The 22,576-nt window shown below is 38.3% G+C and overlaps 3 protein-coding genes and 1 long non-coding RNA gene across 4 annotated transcripts in view; all 4 read left to right on the forward strand.

The window, feature by feature from the left end:
- The first annotated feature begins 2,156 nt into the window (after positions 1-2,156).
- On the forward strand, positions 2,157-3,096 carry LOC131317009 (uncharacterized). The gene is made up of 3 exons (XM_058346592.1): positions 2,157-2,462; positions 2,608-2,670; positions 2,815-3,096. The coding sequence occupies exons 1-3, from the start codon at positions 2,370-2,372 to the stop codon at positions 3,094-3,096; spliced, it is 438 nt and encodes a 145-aa protein (XP_058202575.1). The 5' UTR covers positions 2,157-2,369.
- A 552-nt stretch (positions 3,097-3,648) lies between these two features.
- On the forward strand, positions 3,649-12,684 carry LOC131317010 (receptor-like protein 7). The gene is made up of 9 exons (XM_058346593.1): positions 3,649-3,735; positions 4,754-4,897; positions 5,089-5,226; positions 5,371-6,371; positions 7,422-7,468; positions 8,587-8,687; positions 9,084-9,338; positions 9,656-9,744; positions 12,156-12,684. Exons 1-9 carry the CDS (start codon positions 3,649-3,651, stop codon positions 12,682-12,684), a joined length of 2,391 nt encoding a protein of 796 aa, XP_058202576.1.
- A 2,605-nt stretch (positions 12,685-15,289) lies between these two features.
- Positions 15,290-21,995, forward strand: LOC131316772 (uncharacterized). Its single transcript, XR_009197274.1, has 4 exons — positions 15,290-15,527; positions 19,140-19,197; positions 20,283-20,572; positions 21,723-21,995. It is a non-coding gene; the product is annotated as an uncharacterized LOC131316772 (long non-coding RNA).
- Positions 21,996-22,209: 214 nt separating this feature from the next.
- LOC131317012 (receptor like protein 27-like) overlaps positions 22,210-22,576 on the forward strand; it is a 74,300-nt gene continuing 73,933 nt past the window's right edge. Inside the window, exons 1-2 of the mRNA XM_058346594.1 lie at positions 22,210-22,430; positions 22,514-22,568. Of these exons, the coding sequence (XP_058202577.1) occupies positions 22,210-22,430; positions 22,514-22,568 (276 nt within the window). The remainder of the gene's footprint in view (positions 22,431-22,513; positions 22,569-22,576) is intronic.

Genomic DNA, 22,576 nt, shown 5'->3' on the forward strand with positions numbered 1-22,576 from the left:
AGAATTCCTCCTTGGTTAATGCATTCATCTACTCAATTCAACATTACAGCCATAAGATCATAGACTTGATTCATAACTATTTATGCCTTAAAAATTGTGGTTGGAGTTTGACTATAAGTGTGGAAAGGGATTTGATGAGTTTTTTTAGCTGAATTCTGAATTTGATTCAAGATTAAAGTAAGGGGAAGAGACATCATACCGCCATAGTTAATTCCAAATTGCATGAATGAAATAGAAATCAAATGCGAGGTGATGAAATTTGCTGATTTGGTTGTGTTCGTTAGATTTATAAACTCAAAAGTGTTTCTAGGTTGTTTAAATCGTGGGTTTAAATTATTTGATGAGAGAGAGAGAGAGAGAGAGAGAGAGAGAGAGAGAGAGAGAGAGAGAGAGAGAGAGAGAGAGAGAGAGAGAGAGATTTTATTAATAATTGTATCTAATTCATCGGGAATTGTATACGGGTGGCATGCCCTTTATGCCTTCTTTCTAATATAATTATTTACTTATCAAAAAAAATCTATCGGAAATTTGGTAGATATAAACAGCAATGCTTTGCACGCCAGCGTTGAACGTCACGACGGCGAAGGTCGGGAAGTCAGAGATTATGGTTGGTAACTTCTTAATCCCATCTTACATCATCTCTAATGATTTGAGCTGTTTTTTTCCGAGCCAAAGCTATTTTTTGACTTGCTATGGTAGTTTTTGGTCGAAATTTGGCAAAGTTGATGCGGGTCATGCAGTGGTCTCAAATTTATTTTGTGCATTAATCCATGACAGCGGTTGCCGGTTGGATCACTTGAATAGGGGTTTGATGCAAAAAGCTTGCGTCTGACAATGCTGAAGCAACGGTACAAACAAGTCAGTGGTTGATGCTAAATTGATATTGACGGTGTCATTTTTTTGGCTTCCTATATTGTCAAATACCCAAAAATTAGCGATGTGGTTTCACTGGTACGGCGCCATTTTGACACTGTCAAATGCACACAGTTGATTTAAATTCATTCCATTTTCCGATGCAAATCGAATGGCTTAGATAGTGTGCAGGTTTGGCACGAGGGTGGAGATGATTTTGCTGCCATTCTTGATGCCAAATTTTTGCTCTGGCATGGGATTTGGCACAAGGGTGTACTTTCTATAAGTGGCTTTGCCATTTTTTTTGGTGCCAATCCTGGCGTGAGAAATGGCCTAGCTCATTTTGGGGATCTCACGTCAAATAATGCCTTTGGCTTGAGAAATCGCTTATCACACGCCATGACCTAGCTCATTTTGGGGATCTCACATCAAATAATGCCTTTGGCTTCAGAGATGGCTTACCATTAGAGATATTCTTAATTGTTAGTTCTACTAAGTTTCCTTTGGCTATTCACTGCAACAGTCCTATGCATTCATTGGGAGAAACCTATACAAGGAAAAGAAAGTCAAATCTTCAATCCTCTTCGTCCTAAGCTGAATAGTCCCCGTTTGGTTGCTGTTTTCAGCGTCAGTATAGCAGAACATTTACCCCTAAACTTGTTTGACATATTCTCGATATCTTTTTCCGATAAAATTGTAAAATGGGAAAACATGTGGATTCATTGATTGGTTTTCTAAAAAGCAATTTTGGTAAGTATTTGTTGTTGGTTAGCCCCAATTGGTTACAACATATGAAGTATCATAGTATTGAAGTGCACGTGATGTATTGACGTCACTTGCGTATCATGTCACATGGACGCATGTATTGGCTCTTCTTCTTTTTTTTTGATAACTCAAGTATTCGGGCCGGCTTGCCTGACACATGTATTGGTATTGAGTGTCGTCACCGTATCTATTTCTAAGTGTCTTATTTTTCTAATTCCTTGTCAAACAACACAACAGGGTAGATATTCTTAGTCTTTAATACAAATGTTTGTTAAGTATCGCGCATCAGATGCTTGGGCATTGTTATATTTTGAATGCAAATATTAAACTTCCTTATTGGGCTCATGATCAAATAGACATATAGGATATATTGGTGAAAATCATCTTCAGACTGATACAGAAAAATATTAATGACTGATAGATGTCTGCAGGTTTGGGAATTTGATCAGGATCACCAAAGATGGCTTCCGGTTGCTGAGTTGGCTTTACCTGAGGAAAAGGGCGATCCAATTTATGTGGTTGCTTGGGCAGCAAATATTGGCAGGTAACATTGTGTCCATCTTCTGATACAAGTTTATTTCGTGCGCGGCACATGTAAATATAACCTTAAGCCCACGATTCCGGCATTTTGAAATGCTAAATATTTTCAGGGGCAATGTTTTGCTTCAGCATACCATGATTCTGAGGTTACTGCTAGGAGCATCATTATTTGAGATGACTCTTATCTTGGGTAGATATTTCTTTTTTAGGCCATGACGTTAATAACAACTGGGACTCACAAGCAAATTGCATTATGGCACCTTGGATTGAACCCCAATATTGATGGAAAGCTCTCAACGGAAAAGGTTACATTGCTCTCTGGTCTTGAAGAGCCCTCTTTTCTTAATTTCTTTTTTATTTATTTACTTGTTTAAAAAAGGGTCCCCTATAATATAGGGGAGGATGTGCTTCTTGAATCTTCCCTTACAAATATTATATTTCCGTGATCAGGTTTGGGAGATGGAGTGGAACATCAGTGGAATGACACTAGCAACCACTGGAGGTGATGGCGTGGTGAGTTTGTGGCAGTCTAACTTAAAAGGCGTTCATCTACCAGCAGTTTTTGAAGTTTTTGAACCCACCATTTAGCCCACTTTTCTTCTTTCTTTTGCCATAGCTTACTGTTGTATTCTAGCTTATTGTTTCTGAACCCACCAGCCCACGTTTCTTCTTCTTCCCTGGCACAACCACCCTTTTAACTTGAAGGCTTGCATGGATGATTACGGAGGGATCGAACGTTGTGTTTTCACTGTCAACTCAATCTCTGACCCAATCAACATCGAAGAACCACTGCAGCTAGAAGCACCCCAACCACAACCGGCTCAACCCCAACCTCCAAAAACACCAAACAGCTCCAGAGTTAGCTCACCAACATGCTACAGCGACATGGAAGAAGACGAATCTGCACAGCCTCTGAAACACAAACAGAAGAAAGAATAGTGATTTGCAGTATTTTCTGTTTAGTACACAACTCTTTTTATCCAGGCAAATTGCTACTTAACTTTAGGTATATTCAGTGCTTCTAAGTCTGTATATAAATCACTTTGGACCAGAGTTTTACTCACCAATTCTCTTATTTTACATATTTCACGGGCACGAAATCTTCGTGCGAGCACGACGGCCAACACCTAGTATATTTAACAGACAATGCCTCTGATTTGGAACATTGCTCCAAGACTCTTTGAAATAACAATGCATAAATATAATCAATGAAATTCCAGAGGTCTTGTGAATGTGTAACGTACAGAAATTTTAGGCATCTAATTGTAACCCAACGACGCCGGAAAAAAACTGAAACTCAACCTTTGAAGCCAAATTCAAACAAAACAGACTAGAAGTGACATTCACATTTGGCTTAACAGGAAAGAATCAAACCTCAACCAAAGAGAGCAAACCGGAGCTAAGTCACAATGGGCATATATATGCAAGCAAGAACGTGAAACAGTCGTACCAGAAGATTTTGTGTCTTGAACTGGAGTATGGTATGGGAACATGGACGGGACTTTACTTACAAAGGGATTTGGACTTACCCCAAGGATTCCAATAGAAGGGGTCCACTCATCTCTGGACCTTTCCATTGTGTGAACTATCAAAGTAGATGAGTCCTAAAACCCAACTATAAAAGAACATCAAAGGCATCAAGCTTTCTCATCCAAGATTTTTTGTAACTGGCGTTGGCTATATCCATAAATCATAGAGTACTCATGCTTGTATCTTCGCAATTACCTGATCTTGTGTTGCTTTAATCTTATAATATTAACTCCCTCCTCCTCCTCTACGTAGCCATTATGCCCAGTGCCGGCCCCGACATTTGGGTTGCCCTAGCCCAACCTTATGCTTTCCACTTACTATTAAATCATACAAAATTAAAAAAATAAATATACAAGTAAAAAAAAAATTCAAAATTACATTTTTTTTTAGCTTTAATATAATATATAACATAAAAAATAAACCAACATCAAAATGTAATCCCGTTTATAGTGCTTTATGATTAGCACGATTCAAATTAAAGAAAACATTTTCTCCTAGCATTTTTCAAAGCAAATTTCTCAATTGAGTCATCGTACTCAATCTCTTTAATTGCGCCTCATTTTCAATTGAAATCATAGACAATCTCTTTAATCTCTCTTGCTAAATTGCAAAATAGTAGTTCGAAGATAAAAATAAAAACTGTGTTAGCTTGCTCGATTTATCTTAACTGACTTTTTTTCATCAAATGTAAGAACATATCACGTATAGATTATTATTGTTGGCAGAAAAACAAAAAGAGGTAGAATAAAATTGTGGTTTGGAGGCAAAGCAAAAGACGAAGAAGATGAACAAAAAAAATGGAGGAAAAAAAACAGAGACAGAGGACGGCGCGCCCAGGAATCGAACAGAGCACCTCTGGTGCCCTGGCTTTACGCCAGCGCCTACTACACCAACTTAAAAGTTGAACAATTGTATGTAACTTTTTAAGATTTATAATATAACTTAAATTTTTATTTTTTTTGGGGGTTGCCCCAGCCGGGGATTACCCAAGACCAAGGGCTTGCGGAGCTTACCCCGGGGCCGGCCCTGATTATGCCATGAAAACAAGATCAGAGCCTTGCTGCAGTTCAAGCATAATTTTATCATTGACAAGAATGCGTCTGTTGACCCTTCTGCTTATCCAAAGCTTGAATCATGGAAGCTACTTGACGGAAAGAGCAACGGTTGCTGCTCATGGGACGGCGTCGAGTGTGACCACGACACTGGTCATGTGATCGGCTTCGATCTCAGTAGTAGCTTTCTCCATGGTTCTATCAACTCCAACAGTAGCCTGTTCACCCTTGACCACCTTCATAGCCTGAACCTTGCCGATAATAGATTTAATTTCTCTGAAATACCGTCCAGAATCGGAAATCTTTCGGGACTAACAAGTCTCAATCTAACTCTGGATTTGTTGGTCAGATTCCTTTAGAAATCTCCTCTTTTTCCAAATTGGTTGTCCTTGATCTGTCTACGGAAAGTGATTTGTATTCTGAAAGTCTTTTGAAACTTGAAAAACCCAGCCTAAGAGACCTAATTCAAAACCTTACCAACCTCAAAGTACTTAACCTTTCTATGGAGAACATATCTTCTTCGGTGCCAAGTGTTTTGTCTAATATATCCTCTCTAACAACTCTTAATCTTGAAGGATGTTCGTTGTATGGTGAATTTCCAATGGACATTTTTCGTCTACCACAACTATAGATTCTTAATGCAGCTTGGAACGAAAATCTCACCGGTTCTCTACCTGAATTTCAAAGCAATAGTCGCCTTAAGGCATTGATATTCTTCAGCACGGGCCTGTACGGTAAGCTCCCAGATTCAATTGGTAGACTTGAATCCTTACTTTATTTGGATTTGAGTCAAACTAATTTATCTGGGACACTTCCATCTCCACTTGGCAATCTAACCCGGCTCACTTTCCTGTACCTTAGTGATTGCAAGTTTAGTGGCCAGATTCCTAGCTCAATCACTCAACTCAAGCGTCTTGACGTTTTGATTCTTCATTCTAATAGGTTCACTGGTATTGTCGAGCTAGACATGTTTATTAAACTCCCAAACTTGGTCTCATTGCGATTAGGGGGAAACAAACTAACAGTGCTCGACAAAAATAGTACCAATAACTTGGTCTCATTGCGATTAGGGGGAAACAAACTAACAGTGCTCGACAAAAATAGTACCAATGGTACTATTCCAACGCTCAATACTCTAGGATTGCGGTCATGCAACTTAGTCGAGTTCCTTAGCATTCCAAGATTTCAAGATGAATTGCAGGTGTTAATTATTGACAAAAACAAAATTCGAGGCAAAATACCAACTCGGATGTGGAACTCAAGTAAAGAAACAATGGAATATGTCGACTTTGGCCAGAACTTTCTGACAGGTTTCGAGCAGCAGCGAATTGTCATCCCATGGCGTTTTCTCATAGTTTTCAACCTCGGCTCTAACAAGCTTCAAGGATCGCTTCCTGTTCCACCACCAAGCACTGTGATTTATGAATCCAGCAATAACGCATTGACGGGAGCAATTCCACCGTCAATATGCCACAAGAATTCTCTTATAATCCTTGATTTGTCCAATAACAATTTAAATGGCAGCATACCTCCATGTTTGGCCAGTTCTAGCGAGGATCTTCTCATTTTGAATCTAAGTTGCAATAGTTTCCACGGAAGTAATCCTTCAACATTCACAATGATAGCCAATTGGTGATGATTGATTTAGGGCAAAATCAACTACAGGGGCTGGTGCCAAGATCATTGGCAAATTGTGCAATGCTCGAGTGTCTTGTTCTCCAAAATAACCAAATTGAGGATACTTTCCCCTCTTGGTTGGGAGCTCTTCCTAAGTTAGAGTGTTACTGCCTAGAATTTTAATTTATTTTATTAATTATTCTGGCCATTATTTAATTGGGTGTTATGGTTGGGTCCTGGTTAATTATTTTTGCGTACACAATAGATACAATTGTCGTTATTATAACTACAAGGGTATGAGCTTAATTAACCATAGTAATTTAATTTTTACCTCAGATAGAATTTTAGATATTTTGTTTAACTAGATGGCTATAATTGTGGGTGTTTGATAGTAGTGGGTAGTTTTATAAACGTACTTTTAGGAGATAGGAGATACATACACCGAATAGGGTTGTAGTTGGAGAGAACTTTGGGAGAAGAAGTTTGATAGAACTGTTGTGAGAAGAGAGAAACCACAATCAACTGGTTTGACGGATTATTGATCAATCGAGTAAGTGGTTTGTCCTATTCATTCTTTGTTCATGTTTTCCTTCGTTTCCTTTTTCCTCGTTACAATAGTTGAGTTAAACTTGGAGAACAAAACTTGGGTTTTTGGTGGCGTATCAATGGGGTCGATGCGGGACAAATGCGGATTTTGTTTTTAGTTTTGCTCAAGTTCCACTGAAAATATTGGCTGTGGAGACCAGTGTGCTGTGGTGTTTTGTGGGTGCACGTGGTGTGTGTGTGTGCGCGCGCTAGTGGTGAATGGTATGTGTTTATGGTTTTGAATGGGTTAGGAGAGGACAGGTGGAATGGTTAGAGAACAAATCACTTGGTCTGGGTGTATGTGGTTGAACAGAAGGTTATAGCGATGGGAATAGAAATTGGATAATGGTTTTGGAAGGATTAGTCTTAAATCATTTTTTAGGCTCAGATTAGTATAGTTTCAGGTAGCTTTAAACTACCGTAGATAATATTATACTTCACACAATTGGTGATAATATTACTATATGATGCCTTGTTCAGGTTAGGCTCGTTTTGCGTGGTTCGAGTCGTATTATTTTTTGGCTCAGGTGAGTGGTTAAACATGTTACGTACTTTCGAACTTCCCCGTGTCCCTTAAATTCTTGTTTTGAAAAATTTATGATGGAAATTGGAAACACATATTGATATATTGGATTACATTAAATTGGCATGCGGTATTGGTGAAACCATTTGTTATTCGAGAAATCTTTTGGTGAGAGCTTTGTGGATATTGATGGGAACATATTTTTGAAGTCCAGGGAAATTAATCCTCTGTGTGTAGGTGACTCTGGCCATTAGGGAAGAAACCGGATTAGGCCGGTGACCCTAATGCTCAACAGTTGTTATTGACCGGATCATTCTTAGGGAAAAGTTCCACGGGCTACCTACTCGTGGTGACTCTAAGTTTCGATATTGGATCCAATTATGAGACATTTATTCACTGGCATTTGGTACTATTGATTTTGGTTGTGGTTTCCCATTGTTGTTGGAGATTGGATTGAGAACACCATTAAGATTTATCGAATGAATCGTTTATTGGATTAATTGATTTTTTTATTGTTCACTTCTATGCCAAATTTATATTGACATGGTAAAATTATTTTGATCCCTATTTCAGAACTTTATTCTAATATACATGCTTTACTACTCATTGAGCTCGTCAGCTGACGGATTTATTCCAACTTCTTTTCAGGCAAGTTGGGGAATTAGGCAAGGACTCTGGTGGCATCTCGGGGATTTCTTGTATTGACCTCCTTAGGGTGTCTCACCATATTTTTATTTTATTAATCGCTTCCGCATTTGAAATATTTTGTCAAACATTTGGATTCTTTTATTACTGTTGGATCACTGGATTTTATTTGGTTCATGGGATGTTTGTACCCCATTCTTTTGTGGAATTTATTGGTTGGAGATGTTCTGAATAAAAAAAATGGTTGACTGTTTGGTGGATCTTTGCTTGGGAGTTTTTATAAAATTTTTTTTTAGGCTACATGTTCTACGAGCTTTGGTCTTGTGGTTCATGGTCGGTCACTTCTCATTTTGGGGTGTGACATAGAGCTTCTTTTTTGGGGATCAAACAAATTCCATGGCAACATTGGGGATCCCAGAAACAATTCAATGTTTCCAAAGTTGCAGATAATTGACCTCTCTTACAATGGCTTTTCAGGCAGTTTGCCAACAGAATACATTCGTAACTGGAATGGAATGAAAATGATCAACAAAGAGATTTTGACATATATGCGTTCAAATCCTGTAATTCAATTCAAGGTACGTGCCGGTCCAACAACTCATATGGCAATATCCTATTCCAATGTGTGGAACTACTATTACTCAATAAGAGTGGTCAGCAAAGGGACAGACAGGTTATACTAGAGGATTCAAAGTGCCTTGGTGGTTGTTGATCTCTCAAACAACACATTCATTGGGGATATCCCAAAATCCTTTGGAAGTCTTAGTGAGCTTCAATTGCTAAACATTTCCAACAACAAACTTACTAGCGCTATCCCCACATTGTTGGAAAAATTGACAGCATTGGAGTCGTTGGACCTATCCAAAAACTTGCTCTCAGGACAGATCCCTTGGCAACTAACCCAACTCACTTTCCTTTCAATCTTAAATGTTTCTCATAATTGACTTACTGGCTCTATACCTCAAGGGAGACAGTTTGATACATTCGAAAATAGTTCGTATGATGGGAATTTGGGATTGTGTGGTTTCCCGTTGTCGAAGTCATGCGGAAATTCAATGACCTCACCACCACCTCAGCCTATATTTCGACGTCGCGATCTTGAGTTTTCGAGAGGTATTTATTGGATGGTCATAGCCTTGGGATATGGAAGTGGGCTGGTAGTCGGGTTGGTTATTGGGACAACTCTGATGAGGAGGTATCACGAAGGGTTTGTCGACACCTTCGGGAGGGTGAAGAAATTTCAGAAGAAGAAGAAAAGCAAGGGCCGAAGAACCTAAGCAAGCAAGCGACATCCATTCTCTCACTTTGTTTTACTCATTTTTTTCGTGCTATTAGCTTTCGTGAAGTGATTATTATATATTCCATCATTTGCAAACTTTCTAACTTCACTTCGGTTTGGAAAATTGTTTGGCAGTTGTTGGCAATGAAATTGTGGTTTCTTTCTTCAGTGCTACTTTTGTGCTTGTGCTCCCATCTTGGCTAGAGGTTATGTTAAATAAAAGGGTCAGGTGTTAAGGATATGCTGGTTTTAGCGGTGGAATACTAGCGGTGTTGTCATGTTTCTAAAGTGGACAAGAGAGTTCTTTCTGGAGCTTTTGTTCTTGCTCGTTCTGTTGCTACAAGCAGTGTTAACATGTATTTCTTCATATTGCAGTTTCGTCTTTCTATTACTTGTGGTCTTGACGCTTATCACTTATGTCTGATTGTATATGTGGTTTCTGGTCTTAGATGATTGGTATGGAATGTTGAACTTGTGTGCTCCCAAAACCTCGAGAAATTTTCTCTAGTTGCCCTTGGACTTGAGTACTTGATATGCAGATAGGCTACTACTATCCGTATCCATATATGTTTAGGGATGTTACTCTTAGCACCATATATATAACAATTAGTAGAGGATTCACCGCACCCATGTTGGGACAAAAATGAAGATCTTGCCGTGTGTTACAAACTTTTATGCGTAGTCTGACAAAGCATCAAGAGAGACTTGAACCCAAATATACTAATCCATTGAGCAAAAGTCTTGGATCTTTTTTCTGTTAGGTTGAGCATTTTTCTGCTCGATCAAGTTAAACGTTGAAACATTTTTTTAATGCCTAAAAGGACTAACACTTGGATTGAATGGTTCTTCTAAGAGGGGCCCTCTACGTAAAATCAGATTTCCGAAACAAAATAGGAGGAGAAATTTTGTGTTATATATGGTAATAATAATAATAATAATAATACTTCTTATATTTAACTTGGATATGGAATATTTGTTTTTTCAAAAAAAGAACAAGAGGAGATTACCACATCCTTGCTTTCGATCGCTAGTCAATCATCAAAAAATGAATTCCTCCTTGTCTCTTTCGATCATTTGCAAGAGTCTTTCCGTGTATTCCCGTTTGTCTTTTTCATTTTTCCGGTCTTTCCCCGTTCCTGGGAAAGGTTAATTTGGTTGATTTTTGTGTGATGCGTTAGCTCAATGAATGATTCATGCTTGACTAAAAGAAAACCAAAAGTCAAAAAAGGATTTGGAGCCAACACAATTTTCCCACGCCAAATTGGACAGAAATGAGAAGCTAGCTAGTCTTGCGTAGAAATGGACTAGTAATGGTCCTACCAGCCCGTCGACCATAATATGTTGACTTGAGGGGCTTTTTTTGGCTCCATCCTCACTATTGCCAAGCACAACAAAGAAGACTTCAGCAGCCATGGAGTAAATGGAGTGTTTGGCGTGGGAAGAAAGAGATTGAATTCTGGATAAGACCGGCAACACAATTTTCCATCGGACACCACAGACATTTTGTTTGTGCGTAGGATTCAGTTGGTCAGCACTCTTGCATCTCACTAGGAGGTCGGGAGTTCGTTGTTTATTTCCTATGATGGGTTTATTTCTTGTATTGATTCAGTTGTCAGGCTTCATTATCTTGTGGATTCTCACAATTGACGTAGTGTTCCGGATTCGTACTTTGTACTTCATATATATATATGTGATGTAAATGTGATCTATTCTATCGATTGAAAAAAAAAACAAAACGATATGTATTCTCCAGTAACTTGTAACCAAATGGGACTCAATCCTCACATTACGTAGCAGAAGAAAAATCAAGGTGTAAATTAGTGAATCTTGTTATTGGTGATGTAAATAATGTAACTGATTATTTTCATTTAGCTAGATTTGCATTGAGGTTTTTTTTTTTTTTTTTTTCTGGTCTTTTTTTTTTGCCCGGTTCTTATATTAATCTAATGGGTTGGATATCATCTTACTTTTAAGTTCTATTTATTGTCTCAAAAATGAAAATTACATGCCACAATTTAATCAATAGCGATACTATATATGTTGGAGTTTTCACATGGACGGGCTAGAAACCTCACGGCTGTATGGCATAAAAATACGCATTTAGAAGGAGAGTTTTAATTTTTTTTGTCATACGATAAAAGAACCTATTCCCTATCCAACCGATTACAATGTATGGATATCAAACTCCTCCCTATTGGATTTGAAGTGGTGTTATACAACCACGATGCCAACTGCTCTCGTTATTTAAAAAGCATAGTCAGTCATGTCGATACCTGATATTTTACTTCTCTCAAGTTTCGTTTCAACACTACTTCTAACCCAAAAGATCTCGACTCCGTCCCTACATCGAGCCCAAAATTCTGTTTCGTACCTTCTAACTTGGGAGGCAGGTCTTTTGCTTGTTAGTTAAGAAGTTTGAGAGACAAGAACATTTGTTGAGTTGTTAAGTCTACTTTTCCTAACTGGTTCAAAATTATTGTGTTTTGTCTATTGTCAAACTGCATGGACCAGCCACCTCTAGGTTTATTGGTCCAGTCTCGATTCCCCATCTATCTCTTTCTCTCTCACAAGCACACACAATTGGACAACAACAATTAATAATCAAGATTATATTCACAACATAGAGGAGTCCCGATCGAAAGCCCAACTACAAAAGAACATCAAGGCATCAAGCTTTCTCTCATCCAAGATCTGGTAACTACCGTTGGCTATATACATGCACCATGGATTCATGTTTGCATCTTCGCTTTTACCTAATCTTGTGTAGCTTTAATCTTATCATATTAACTTACTCCTCTTCTACGCAACCTTTATGCCATGAAAATGAGAGCAAAGCATTGCTGCAGTTCAAGCATAATTTTGTCATCGACAAGTTTGCTTCGGTTGACCCTTCTGCTTATCCAAAACTTGAATCATGGAAGCTACTTGATGGAAAGAGCAACGGTTGCTGCTCATGGGATGGTGTCAAGTGTGACCAAGACACCGGTCATGTGATCGGCCTCGACCTTAGTAGTAGCTTTCTCCATGGTTCTATCAACTCCAATAGCAGTCTATTCACCCTTGCCCACCTTCACAGCCTAAACCTTGCCGATAATGAGTTTAATTTCTCAGAAATACCATCCAGAATTGGACATCTTTTCAGGCTAACAAGTCTCAATCTATCCAAATCTGGATTTTTCGGTCAGATTCCTTCAGAAATCTCATCTCTCTCCAAATTGGTTATCCTCGATCACTACAAGAAATATGGGATCTCCCAACGCTTTTTTTACCAGCGGCCCGAAAAAACGCTGCAATAGGAGTTCTATACCGGCGCTTTTTCTAGCCGCTGCTAAAATAAGGCTTTTCCAGCGGCCCAACCAAAAGCGCTGGAATAGACCGACCATTTCCCAGCGGCCCAATAAAAACGCTGGAATAGACCGACCATTTCCCAGCGGCCCAATAAAAGCGCTGGAATTGACCGGACATTTACCAGCAACCCAAGAAAAGCGTTGGAATAGACCTCACAGTTACTATCACCTAGGAAAAAGCATTGGAATAGGCTCAAATAAAGAAGATCACCAAACAATGTGTAATTATATTATACGTTATACATTTTCTAATATTCTTTGATACTATTATTTAGCGAATCAGAATATAACAAAACTATTTTAACAGTCGAAGCCATTGATTTCGTTATGCTTATTGATTAAGTCATTAATTATCGTAAAAATTTGACTCGTATGGGTTTGGAAAGCTCATTGATTAGGACGCAATTTGTATTTTGGATGATTGTTATCGTTCGATCAAATGTGTAGCGATACTCGATCAACTTCATTCTTGGTAGGATTGATAAACTGCATATTATGTAAAAGATAGACAATCCGGATTGAAAAATAAAGAATCTTTCGAGGTCGGGTCTTGCAATCTAATATTTTAATGACTCAGGATGCATCAAATGTTGCCCGATTTGATGGTAGCCAATATCCAATGATCACTGATTTTGGTGACAATGATGGAATAAGTGAGACGTGAAATCCTAACGGTTCGGATTGACCACTATACAAATTTAGTTGGCAACAACCTTTAAATTATATACGTTCAATGTAATTGTTTATAAACTAAGTCTTGTGATGTATTTGAACATATGGTAGCCATTCGATCATGACACAATTACAACAATCCAGACCATTGATTTTGTTTTCCTTGTTGGTTATAGCATTCTTGTAAAAAAATTTGTCTTGATCGGGTGTCAAAGGCTTTTTCATTGAGACATAATTTCATTAAAAAAATGTGTTTTTTGTTAGATCAAGTGTGTATCGACACCCGATTGACTTCATTTTGGATATGAATAATGTACTCCATAATATGTAAAAGATGGACGGTTTTGATTAAAAAGAAAAAGACTCAAGTGGGGAGTCGAATATTAATCTAGCACTTTAATGCCTCATGATGCATCAAATGTTGTCCGATCAGGAGATCTTTGATATCTGATGATCTTCAATTTAGGTGATACTGATGGAATCGGTGTGACGTCAAATCCTAATAATTCAGATCGACTATTATTAAAGTATAATTGATTGAATAAGAATAGATTTTGTTCGTCCAAACATAAAGTCTGTGGACAAAGCAAATTTGTGCACAGATCATGCACAAATTTTTGTGTGGGGCTCACTATGGGTCCCATACAAGTGATTCGAGCCGTTAATTATGTTTAAAACATTTTTTCAAGGGTTTTACTAAAAATCAGCTCAATCTGACACCTATAAGTACTTGATCTAATCGTCTTACTTTTCATTCTCTAAAAACACGAATGAAAAGTTAGATGATTAGATCAAGCGCTTATAGGTATCGAATTGAGCTAATTTTTTGCGGAAGCCCTTGAAAAAATGTTTTAAACATAATTAACGAATTAAATTATTTGTATGGGACCCTTAATGAGCCTCACAATGCAATTTGTGCACAATCACAAATTGGCTGTGCCAGTAGCAAGGTTCTTCTCCAAAATAATTGAAGTCCCCAACATAGTTATCGATACCGTTCCGTACCGGCCGGTACCGGCCGGTACGTACCGTTTTGACGGAAAACCGGTACCCTAACCCCCCAATTTCGTTCCGGTCCCAATACCGGTCGGTACCGGACTTTTCGGACAATACCGGCCGATACCGGGATACCGGAAATTCCGGCCGAGATTTTGCAGCGTTTTTTTTTTTTTTTTTTACTTTTTCTGGTACCAAAAAAAAAAAAAACGTTTCAGGCTTTCTTTTTTTTTTTTACTTTTTCTTGTCCCAAAAAAAAAAACATTTCAGGCCCAAAAAAACTAAATTTTTTATTTTTTATTTTTACTTTTTCTGGTACCAAAAAAAAAAAAAAACGTTTCAGGCCCTTTTTTTTTTTTTTTAACCTTTTCTTGTCCCAAAAAAAAAAACATTTCAGGCCCAAAAAAACTAAAAAAATTTTAAGCAAAACATAGGCTTAACCTTAGTACGTGCGCGAGGCTTAGATCCCGAATTTGCACCCCCCCTGCGCACGAATAACCCGTAACGCGCACCCGGTTAATTGGTTTCCGAATCAGTTTTTCCAAATTGCCTTCGGCCACGGCACATTTTTCCGAGCGCGCGAGACCTCTTATTGGGTTCTCATTCACAAGTTCACTAGTGTGCAAAGTCATTTAAAGTGGATAAGAGTTTTGTAACTAAGCAATGTGGGACTAGAGAATCTCTACTAGAGATATTTTATGATAAATTGTATGATATGGGGAATTTTTTTGAATTATAATTATATATAATTATTATATATATTGTAGTTGCGGTAAATCCGAAACGGTACCCGGTACCTGACCGGTACCGGTACGTACCGTACCAGTAGAAAAACCGGTACCCTGTCCGAAACGGTATTCAGAACTATGGTCCCCAAATTTCCCACGGAAACCAATTCTGCCAAATTAATGGCGGGCTGAACCATTCCGCCAAATTAATGGCGCGATGGACCGAAATTCCTCCAAATGAAAATTAATCTGTAAATCCTGTCGTATGCCTCTCTCTCGTTCCCTCTCCTGCGCTCTCTCTCTCTCTCTCCTGCGTGTGCCATCACAGCCATACTCAATTTCTTCCACATTTAGATCATCTCAGGAGATACTCTGGGTGTATACTCCATAGCTGAGGTACGACTCTCTCTCCCTCTCTCTCTGAACATTGCATATGTATTGGTGGACTAAGATTCTCAGTTCGAGGGTTTGGGATTTTGTTTGGTTGTTTAGAAATTAGGGCTTTGAAAATTTGGGGAAGGGTTTAGCAGTGGTTTTGTTCAATATAAAGCATAGTACAGTGGCCATTGCATGCAAAACGAAGTGAATGCACTCTTACAGATCATTTTTTGAAACCTCCGCGACCGATTTCGGCTCTGCATGTACGAATCTTGTTTTATCCCAATGACATAAAAACTGAAAACATGAAAAAAAAAAAAAAAAGAAAAAGGAAAAAAAAAAAGAAAACCAATTTACTAGGATTCTTCTAGATGGATGTCGACCATATGTTTAGGTTAATCTGTAGATTGAAATTTATAATGTGGATCAGTCAGTGGTATAGGTTGTTTGCTTTTAGTCAGAAAATATGGCCCTGACCTTTCGTTAGGCAGCATTCAAGAAGAGGTTCCTGATAGTTTAGTGGTGCTTCATATTTACACGCCGGCCGATGCCCTGTCTTTATGTTCTTATGACATATCTATGGTTTCCCATACCTTCACAAAGAGGAAGGTAAAGTTTGAATTCATAATTTGACTATGAGCATGCCACTAAACATAATATAATCCGTGGATATTGACATTGTAGCTTCAGAGTTAGATGTCTACGTTTCTGAAAAGTGACACTTAACTGTAAAAAAAAAATCACCAAGTCAGTAATAAATCTTGCAGGAGCTATTTATTGGTTGCAAGAGTTCATTTTACCTTTATAGATTATATTCTTATGCCTTGTTTTATCTTTGTTCCAAACGACCAGTTTAGGTTGCAATATTCGACTCCGTGACCGATTTCAGCTCTGCGTGTGTATGTATATATAGGTGACCGGCAACCCCTTTTGTGTTCCTTGTGCTTCAAATCGGACAGCTTAAACCTTAGCTAGAAGTAGTATTCATGTAAAGTCTAAATTTTTTGGCTTAACTCTTTTGCTCTTCAATTTTGAGTTTCAGACCAAATAGTTAGTCTGAACTTTCGAAGGGTTTGAGAAAAGTAAAGTTTTAGACATGTAAAGGGCATGAAAGAAACTCATTTGTTTGGTTCCATATGAACACTTTAGGTATGGTCACTTTCAGTTTTGGTATCCACGCAATTTTGGGCCATGTTGTAATTTCAATTGCTGCAGAAATGTAACAGAAATGACAAGGACCAAGAAACAAACCATTAAGCTCAACGAACCTTGTTTTTTGCATAGAGTTCCTCCATGTAATTGTCTGGTAGCTACAAACAAACCATTAAGCTCAACGAACCTTGTTTTTTGCATAGAGTTCCTCCATGTAATTGTCTGGTAGCTACAGAGGAAATAGAAATTAGAAAGTAAGCTCATTTCCACACAGAGAGAACAACTCAAACATAGACTATAGACGGCAATAGATGTCCAAATAACTTAATCAAGTAGAAGTAGGTCAAGGTTAGTTCCCATGCCGGGAGGATGCATACTATTCTGCTGCTGCCAGTTCTGTTCTGTACAGTTCTGTTTTCCTATTGTCTTGCTGTTCTCTGTGAAGTATAGTCTGGTTCACTTGCTGTTGAGCTGTAGATTTCAGTTGCTGTTGAAATCCTGTCCAGAATACACCTTTCCCAGCACTTATCTTGTGGCAGTTTCAAAGAAATGCCTTGTAAGCCGTGTAATGAGGTGCTTGCTAAATTGTGCCGCGTTTTAATTGACCTGAAGGGGCATTTGAGTAGATGGACCTGTTTTACTTTAACAATACAGTGCCGTTTCTTAAAGTTTTTGCGTTTCATGTTCAAATAAGTTCAATAAGGGAAACAAGTTCAAAACCATGTGTTTAGGTACTAAATCACTCACCTAGTATACACGTGTCACCCGAACCTCCTAAAATAATTAGGCAATGGAAACACAATTAGAAACTATTGAACATGCATAAATATAACTTAAATGAGGTCCTAAACACATTTGAGAACAATTGAAGAAGTTAGATACCTAGCCTAGTGAAAAAAGTTGCAGTTCTAACTTCAACTTAAAATCTGTTTTTGCACAAGAATAACTAAGACACAATCTTCATGCATTTTTTTAGGTCTATGAGTCTAGTTTCAAAATCAGAAATCGGATCGCAATTTCATCGCCTGAGCTGAAAAATATGACCGTTTCCGTAAAGTGCGACGATGCTGTCAGCACTGCAGATACCAGAACAGCAGGTCGGTTAACGATTTTTAACTCCTTCCACATTTTGAGTTAGGTTCTGAAAATTTTACACAATAAAGAAGACACATACAGGCATTTACAGTAAAAATATCAAAAAATATCAAGGTCGGGACGTTAGTGAGAAAAATCCCTCAAGAACATGGCAGATTCGATTCTGCTGAAGCTCTAAATTGCCTACCCACAACCTGGACGAATTTCTGAAGTAAAACCCTAAAATTCACATCAAAACTCATACAGAAACTTCACGAAACATCAGTAAACTTCACAAAAAATGCCCCCCTCCACACCTTCTCTTCTCTCCGTTCTGTGTTTCTCTAATGATCTATCCTTGAGCTTCTTTGTAGATTCATAGAGAAGGTTTCGAATGCATGTATAAGGTTTTGCTTTTTCTTCAAGCTCTTGTGCTGTTGGAAGCGGTTCTAGCTTGTATAAGCCGCTCCAATCACAGCAAAAGTTGGACAGATTTCTGCATGTTCCTTTACTGAATGGATACACTCTTTCAGGAATTCCCCTGCAGATCAATGAAAGTGTTCAAATAAGCTGCTACTTCTATCATAGCCAAACTGGTGTATAAACCCCTACAAGCATTCCAGTAACTTTTCTTTTTTGCTTATAACTCATTAGATAGGACAATTTCTATAGTTTCTTCAGCCAATGAACCTTTTTTTTACTGAAAGTACTTCAAATTGGCTTATTTCGTTAACCATCTGTACACATTGTGGCTTTATTTTCATGGTCTACGTCTCCTTGCCCTTTCACCACATAACATCCAATTTCAAGAAACAACAAAACAACATATGAAAGACTAACCTTAGATGTGACTGTCGTCTTACAAGTTCATATGTTGTTTGGTTCGTTAGGACAAGATAGTTGTCACATATGGAGGGGAAAAAGGTGTTAGGACTAGGAAACAAAAATGGTTCTGTCAAGGTTTGAGGCTGCTAGATGAAAGAAATAACGGCAAACAAAAACCCATGAAGAAACAACACAACGTTATGCCACTTTTTCATCAAACTCTCCATAATCTATCATTCAACCAAAAATCTCAAGCTTAGCAATCAATCAGCCAAAAATGATACCATTCCCCAAGATATTTCAACCCTTATTAGAATAAGATTCGTCACGGTTGCTTCGGTTGATTTTCCTGTTTCTCGTGCTCGTGAGGTGAGCAATTTTTAGACTTCTATTAATTTGGTTAATTGGTTCTTTACTTGTTGTAGATGACAAATATTACCTTATGTTGTTTTTTTAATTTTTTGATCAGCTACCTTATGTTGTTCTCGTATTTCTTATTTCAGTTCACATATTCTAACATTCTCATCAATATTCTGTGTGGAATTTTTAGAATAATGGCAACATTTTCTCTATGTGCAGGTCAAATTTGGGCTTTCTTAATTAGGATCATCATTCTCTACAGGATATCCTGCCCAAGGTACCCACTTTTGAAGTTTGAAAAGTTTAATCAGTTCAAGACCTTCATGAAATATGGCAAGTTTGTGTTAAGCATGATTTTTCATCCGAAAAAAAATTATTAGTCGAAGTCATTGTTGGTTAGACATAGTTTTGATGTATTTTATATAGAAAAAGAACTCTGCGAGGAAAGAATGAGTGCACATACTGCATTAACTACTTGCAATCTGAAGCTGTTTGTTGTTGTCAATGTTGCTCTACATGCAATCTTTTTATTTTGATCCGCCTCTACATGCAATCTGGTTTATTGTGTTTTGGCCATGTATTGTATTAGAGCTTTAATTTTTGTATCTTGGCTTGTAGAACTTCTTGTACTGAACTCTTCACTAGTAATATTTGGATATTCTCCTCTGGTGCGAATATAGACTATGGATGTTTGAATGCTTAAAAGTTGTGGGATGTTCTCATTTGGTGTGAATATAGACTATGGATATTTGAATGCTTAAAATTTGGTGCGAATATAGACTCTGGATGTTTGAATGCTTAAAATTTGGCAGTGAATTGCCATTCGCTTTGAATTTGTATTGCCCTGTCCTTGGGGGATGTCCCTTGGAATGTCTAGGCTTTTCTAGGGGCTGTCCCTAGTTTTCTTTTGCATCATTTTTCTGCTGCGGCTGCCCAGTCTTTTGGCCGTCTATTATTGAAGTTGTTGCTGTCATGCTGCTGCTGCAGCTGTTTGTTATGCCTTTGAATTTTCTTGCTGCTGCTGCTGTTATGTTGCTGCTAAGTTTGAAGCATGTTGTTATGGCTATTGCTCGAACCTGTCTACTGTCTTCTATTTTGTTGTGTGCATTATAGCTGTTTGGTTGTACTCTACGGCTTATGCTGCTGTTCTGCTGTTTTGCGTGAGGTTCAGTTGGATTGGGGCTGAATTCTCTTGTGTGGAATTGAAGTTCAAGTAACCTATTAGGCATTGGAAGTTCTTATATTCTCATGTTGTCATCTTGCTTCTTTCTTTATGTAAGGTTACACTAAATGAAGTTTGCTTATGCCCACTTATGCATTAGTGACCATCATTGTTTAATTTTCTACTGTTTGTTTGAATAGGCATGGGAAAGAAAAGACGACTTGAATTTGTGAAATAGAGCAACATTCACAGCCTAGTCTCTCACATGGATCTCCACAGCGTACTGAATCACGTGGGGCTTTGCAACCCACCCAGCCACATGGATCTTCTCAGACTATCCATTTGCCCAGAGCTTCACAGCCTCACCATTTGTCCGGAACTTCACGGCCTTCCAACCCACATAGCTCTTCACGCCCCATCCAGTCCCATTGCTCTTCGCAGCCTCATGAGGTAGAGGGAGACTTGGATGTACAGGCAAATGAACAGAGAGGTACTTTTCACAAATTAATTTTATTCTAGCTAGTTTAATTGTATGCCATTGATCATTAGATAAAAGCAGCCATCACTTTCTAAGTGCCCTACTACACAAAATAGTAGGCTATAACTACAATAAACATGACCTATTAGGGCAGTTAAAACTGCCTCTAAAAGACACCTATTGGGGCAATTTACATATTGCGGCACTAAACAATTGTGCCGCATCTATCAATGCAGCAATAGACCTAAGGCAGCATTTATAAGGTGGCAGTTTGAGGGGCCTCGAGATCCATCATAAGTTCCAGCAAGATTGCTATAAACTCCCAATGTGTTTGGGTGATATGGTCCATATTCACTATCAAAAATACTCCTTGCTTCTTGAAACAGCTCAGCAGCCTCATTTATCTCCTCGTCTCCCTTCTCTCTCTCACGAGCACGCACCACAGGACTTGACTGGTTTTCTCTCCTTTGATCTATCCTTCGATTCCCTTCATTCCAAATCAGTACCAAAAATCCCTCTTTTTCGTTTTGAGAAGCAGAAACAGCAACAAATCACTCTTCGAACCCACACTCTGTACATGCATTTAGACAGTAGGAAGATACCAACAACATATTTCCGTCATTTAGAACAAAATGGAAAACAGTGACCCACTTTTGCTTTTGTATATCTCCATATTCTACCTTCGGAAGCTGCAGATCGTGCACGTTCATTGGATTTAACTAACATGACTTAGGTCAATGGTGAAATGGATTGATGGGATGGTGTGTGCTTGATAAACATGAATGGCAGTTAGAGGAGCAGAGGAATTATGAGCACAGGAGGTGGTGCTTGACATAGGGAAAAAAGTGAGATAAAGGTAGGATTTGCTACCTTTGTATGCCATTATTGTCCAATTTCTGCTGCTGCAAATGTTATGGGCAGTGATGCCATTACTGTCCAGTTTCTGCTGCTGTTGCTTGTTAGTGTTTGTTCAGTTTCTGCTGCTGCAAATGCCATTACTGTCCAGATTCGTTCTTATGTCATGGAACTGGTCTATTTGTTGTTCTGTTATGGCTGTTATTCTGTCAGAATTGGTGCCTGTTATGGGCAGTGACTGCTACATCTAATATCATGGGAGTTAATTAAAAGATAAACTTGGTTCTTACTGTCATTTATATTGCAGGTAATAGGACGGTCTAGCTCAAAGCGTGATTTCAACCCGTCATTTTGAAAGCTCTTTCGAGAAGATGTTACGGATGCCATCGTCGACTTTTGATTAGTTTTCTATTCCATGTAGTTTAGGCAATATGCGTACTTGTTGGATTGTGATATTTTGGTAGGGTTATGAACATTTGATCTACTTTTGAATGTTGACATGTTATGGAACATACCTTCTAGCTGTGGTATTTCCTATGGATTGTTTCTCCAATGAAGAATGAATTGTTTTGCTTTTCGATATTTTTGAGTTCTTAGGAAAAGTTAGTGATATATGTGGTGAAAGTTGCTAATATCTATTCTATTAGGGCAACTTGAATGTGTAGTAATTATATTTAAAAAATATATATATGAACCTACTCCAGCGTTTTTTAGCGCTGGTAAAAGTTTATAAATAAATAAATAAATTAGACCTATACCAATGTTTTTGCGTTGGTAAAAGTGTGCTTATACCAATGGCCAAAAGCGCTGTGAAACAAAGCACTGGCACAAGATTCGATATACCAGCGCTTGTCGCAAGCGTTGGCACAAGATTCGATATACCAGCGCTTGCAAAAAGCGCTGGTACAGGGCTATACCGACGGTCGACCACCAGCGCTTTATCCAAGCGTTGGTATAGGGCATGTAGGTCTGTAGCAGCACTTTGCGACACCTGTGCCAATGCTTTTGGCCGTTGGCAAATCTCAAATTTCTTGTAGTGGATCTAAGTTCGGAATTTGATTTTTATTCTGAAAGTCATTTGAAACTTGAAAAACCCAGTCTAAGAGACCTAGTTCAAAACCTAACCAACCTGAAAGTACTTAACCTTTCTATGGTGAACAT

This window comes from Rhododendron vialii, chromosome 2a (genome assembly GCF_030253575.1).
Source record: "Rhododendron vialii isolate Sample 1 chromosome 2a, ASM3025357v1".
NCBI lineage: Eukaryota > Viridiplantae > Streptophyta > Magnoliopsida > Ericales > Ericaceae > Rhododendron > Rhododendron vialii.

Coding starts and splice junctions, on each gene's coding strand:
- LOC131317009 (XM_058346592.1), top strand. CDS start 2,370: ATGACGTTAATAACAACTGGGACTCACAAGCAAATTGCATTATGGCAC. Junction 2,463..2,607: donor GAAAGCTCTCAACGGAAAAG/GTTACATTGCTC, acceptor TTCCGTGATCAG/GTTTGGGAGATGGAGTGGAA. Junction 2,671..2,814: donor CCACTGGAGGTGATGGCGTG/GTGAGTTTGTGG, acceptor TGAACCCACCAG/CCCACGTTTCTTCTTCTTCC.
- LOC131317010 (XM_058346593.1), top strand. CDS start 3,649: ATGGACGGGACTTTACTTACAAAGGGATTTGGACTTACCCCAAGGATT. Junction 9,339..9,655: donor TTGTCGACACCTTCGGGAGG/GTGAAGAAATTT, acceptor GTGGAATACTAG/CGGTGTTGTCATGTTTCTAA. Junction 9,745..12,155: donor GCTACAAGCAGTGTTAACAT/GTATTTCTTCAT, acceptor AATCTTGTGTAG/CTTTAATCTTATCATATTAA.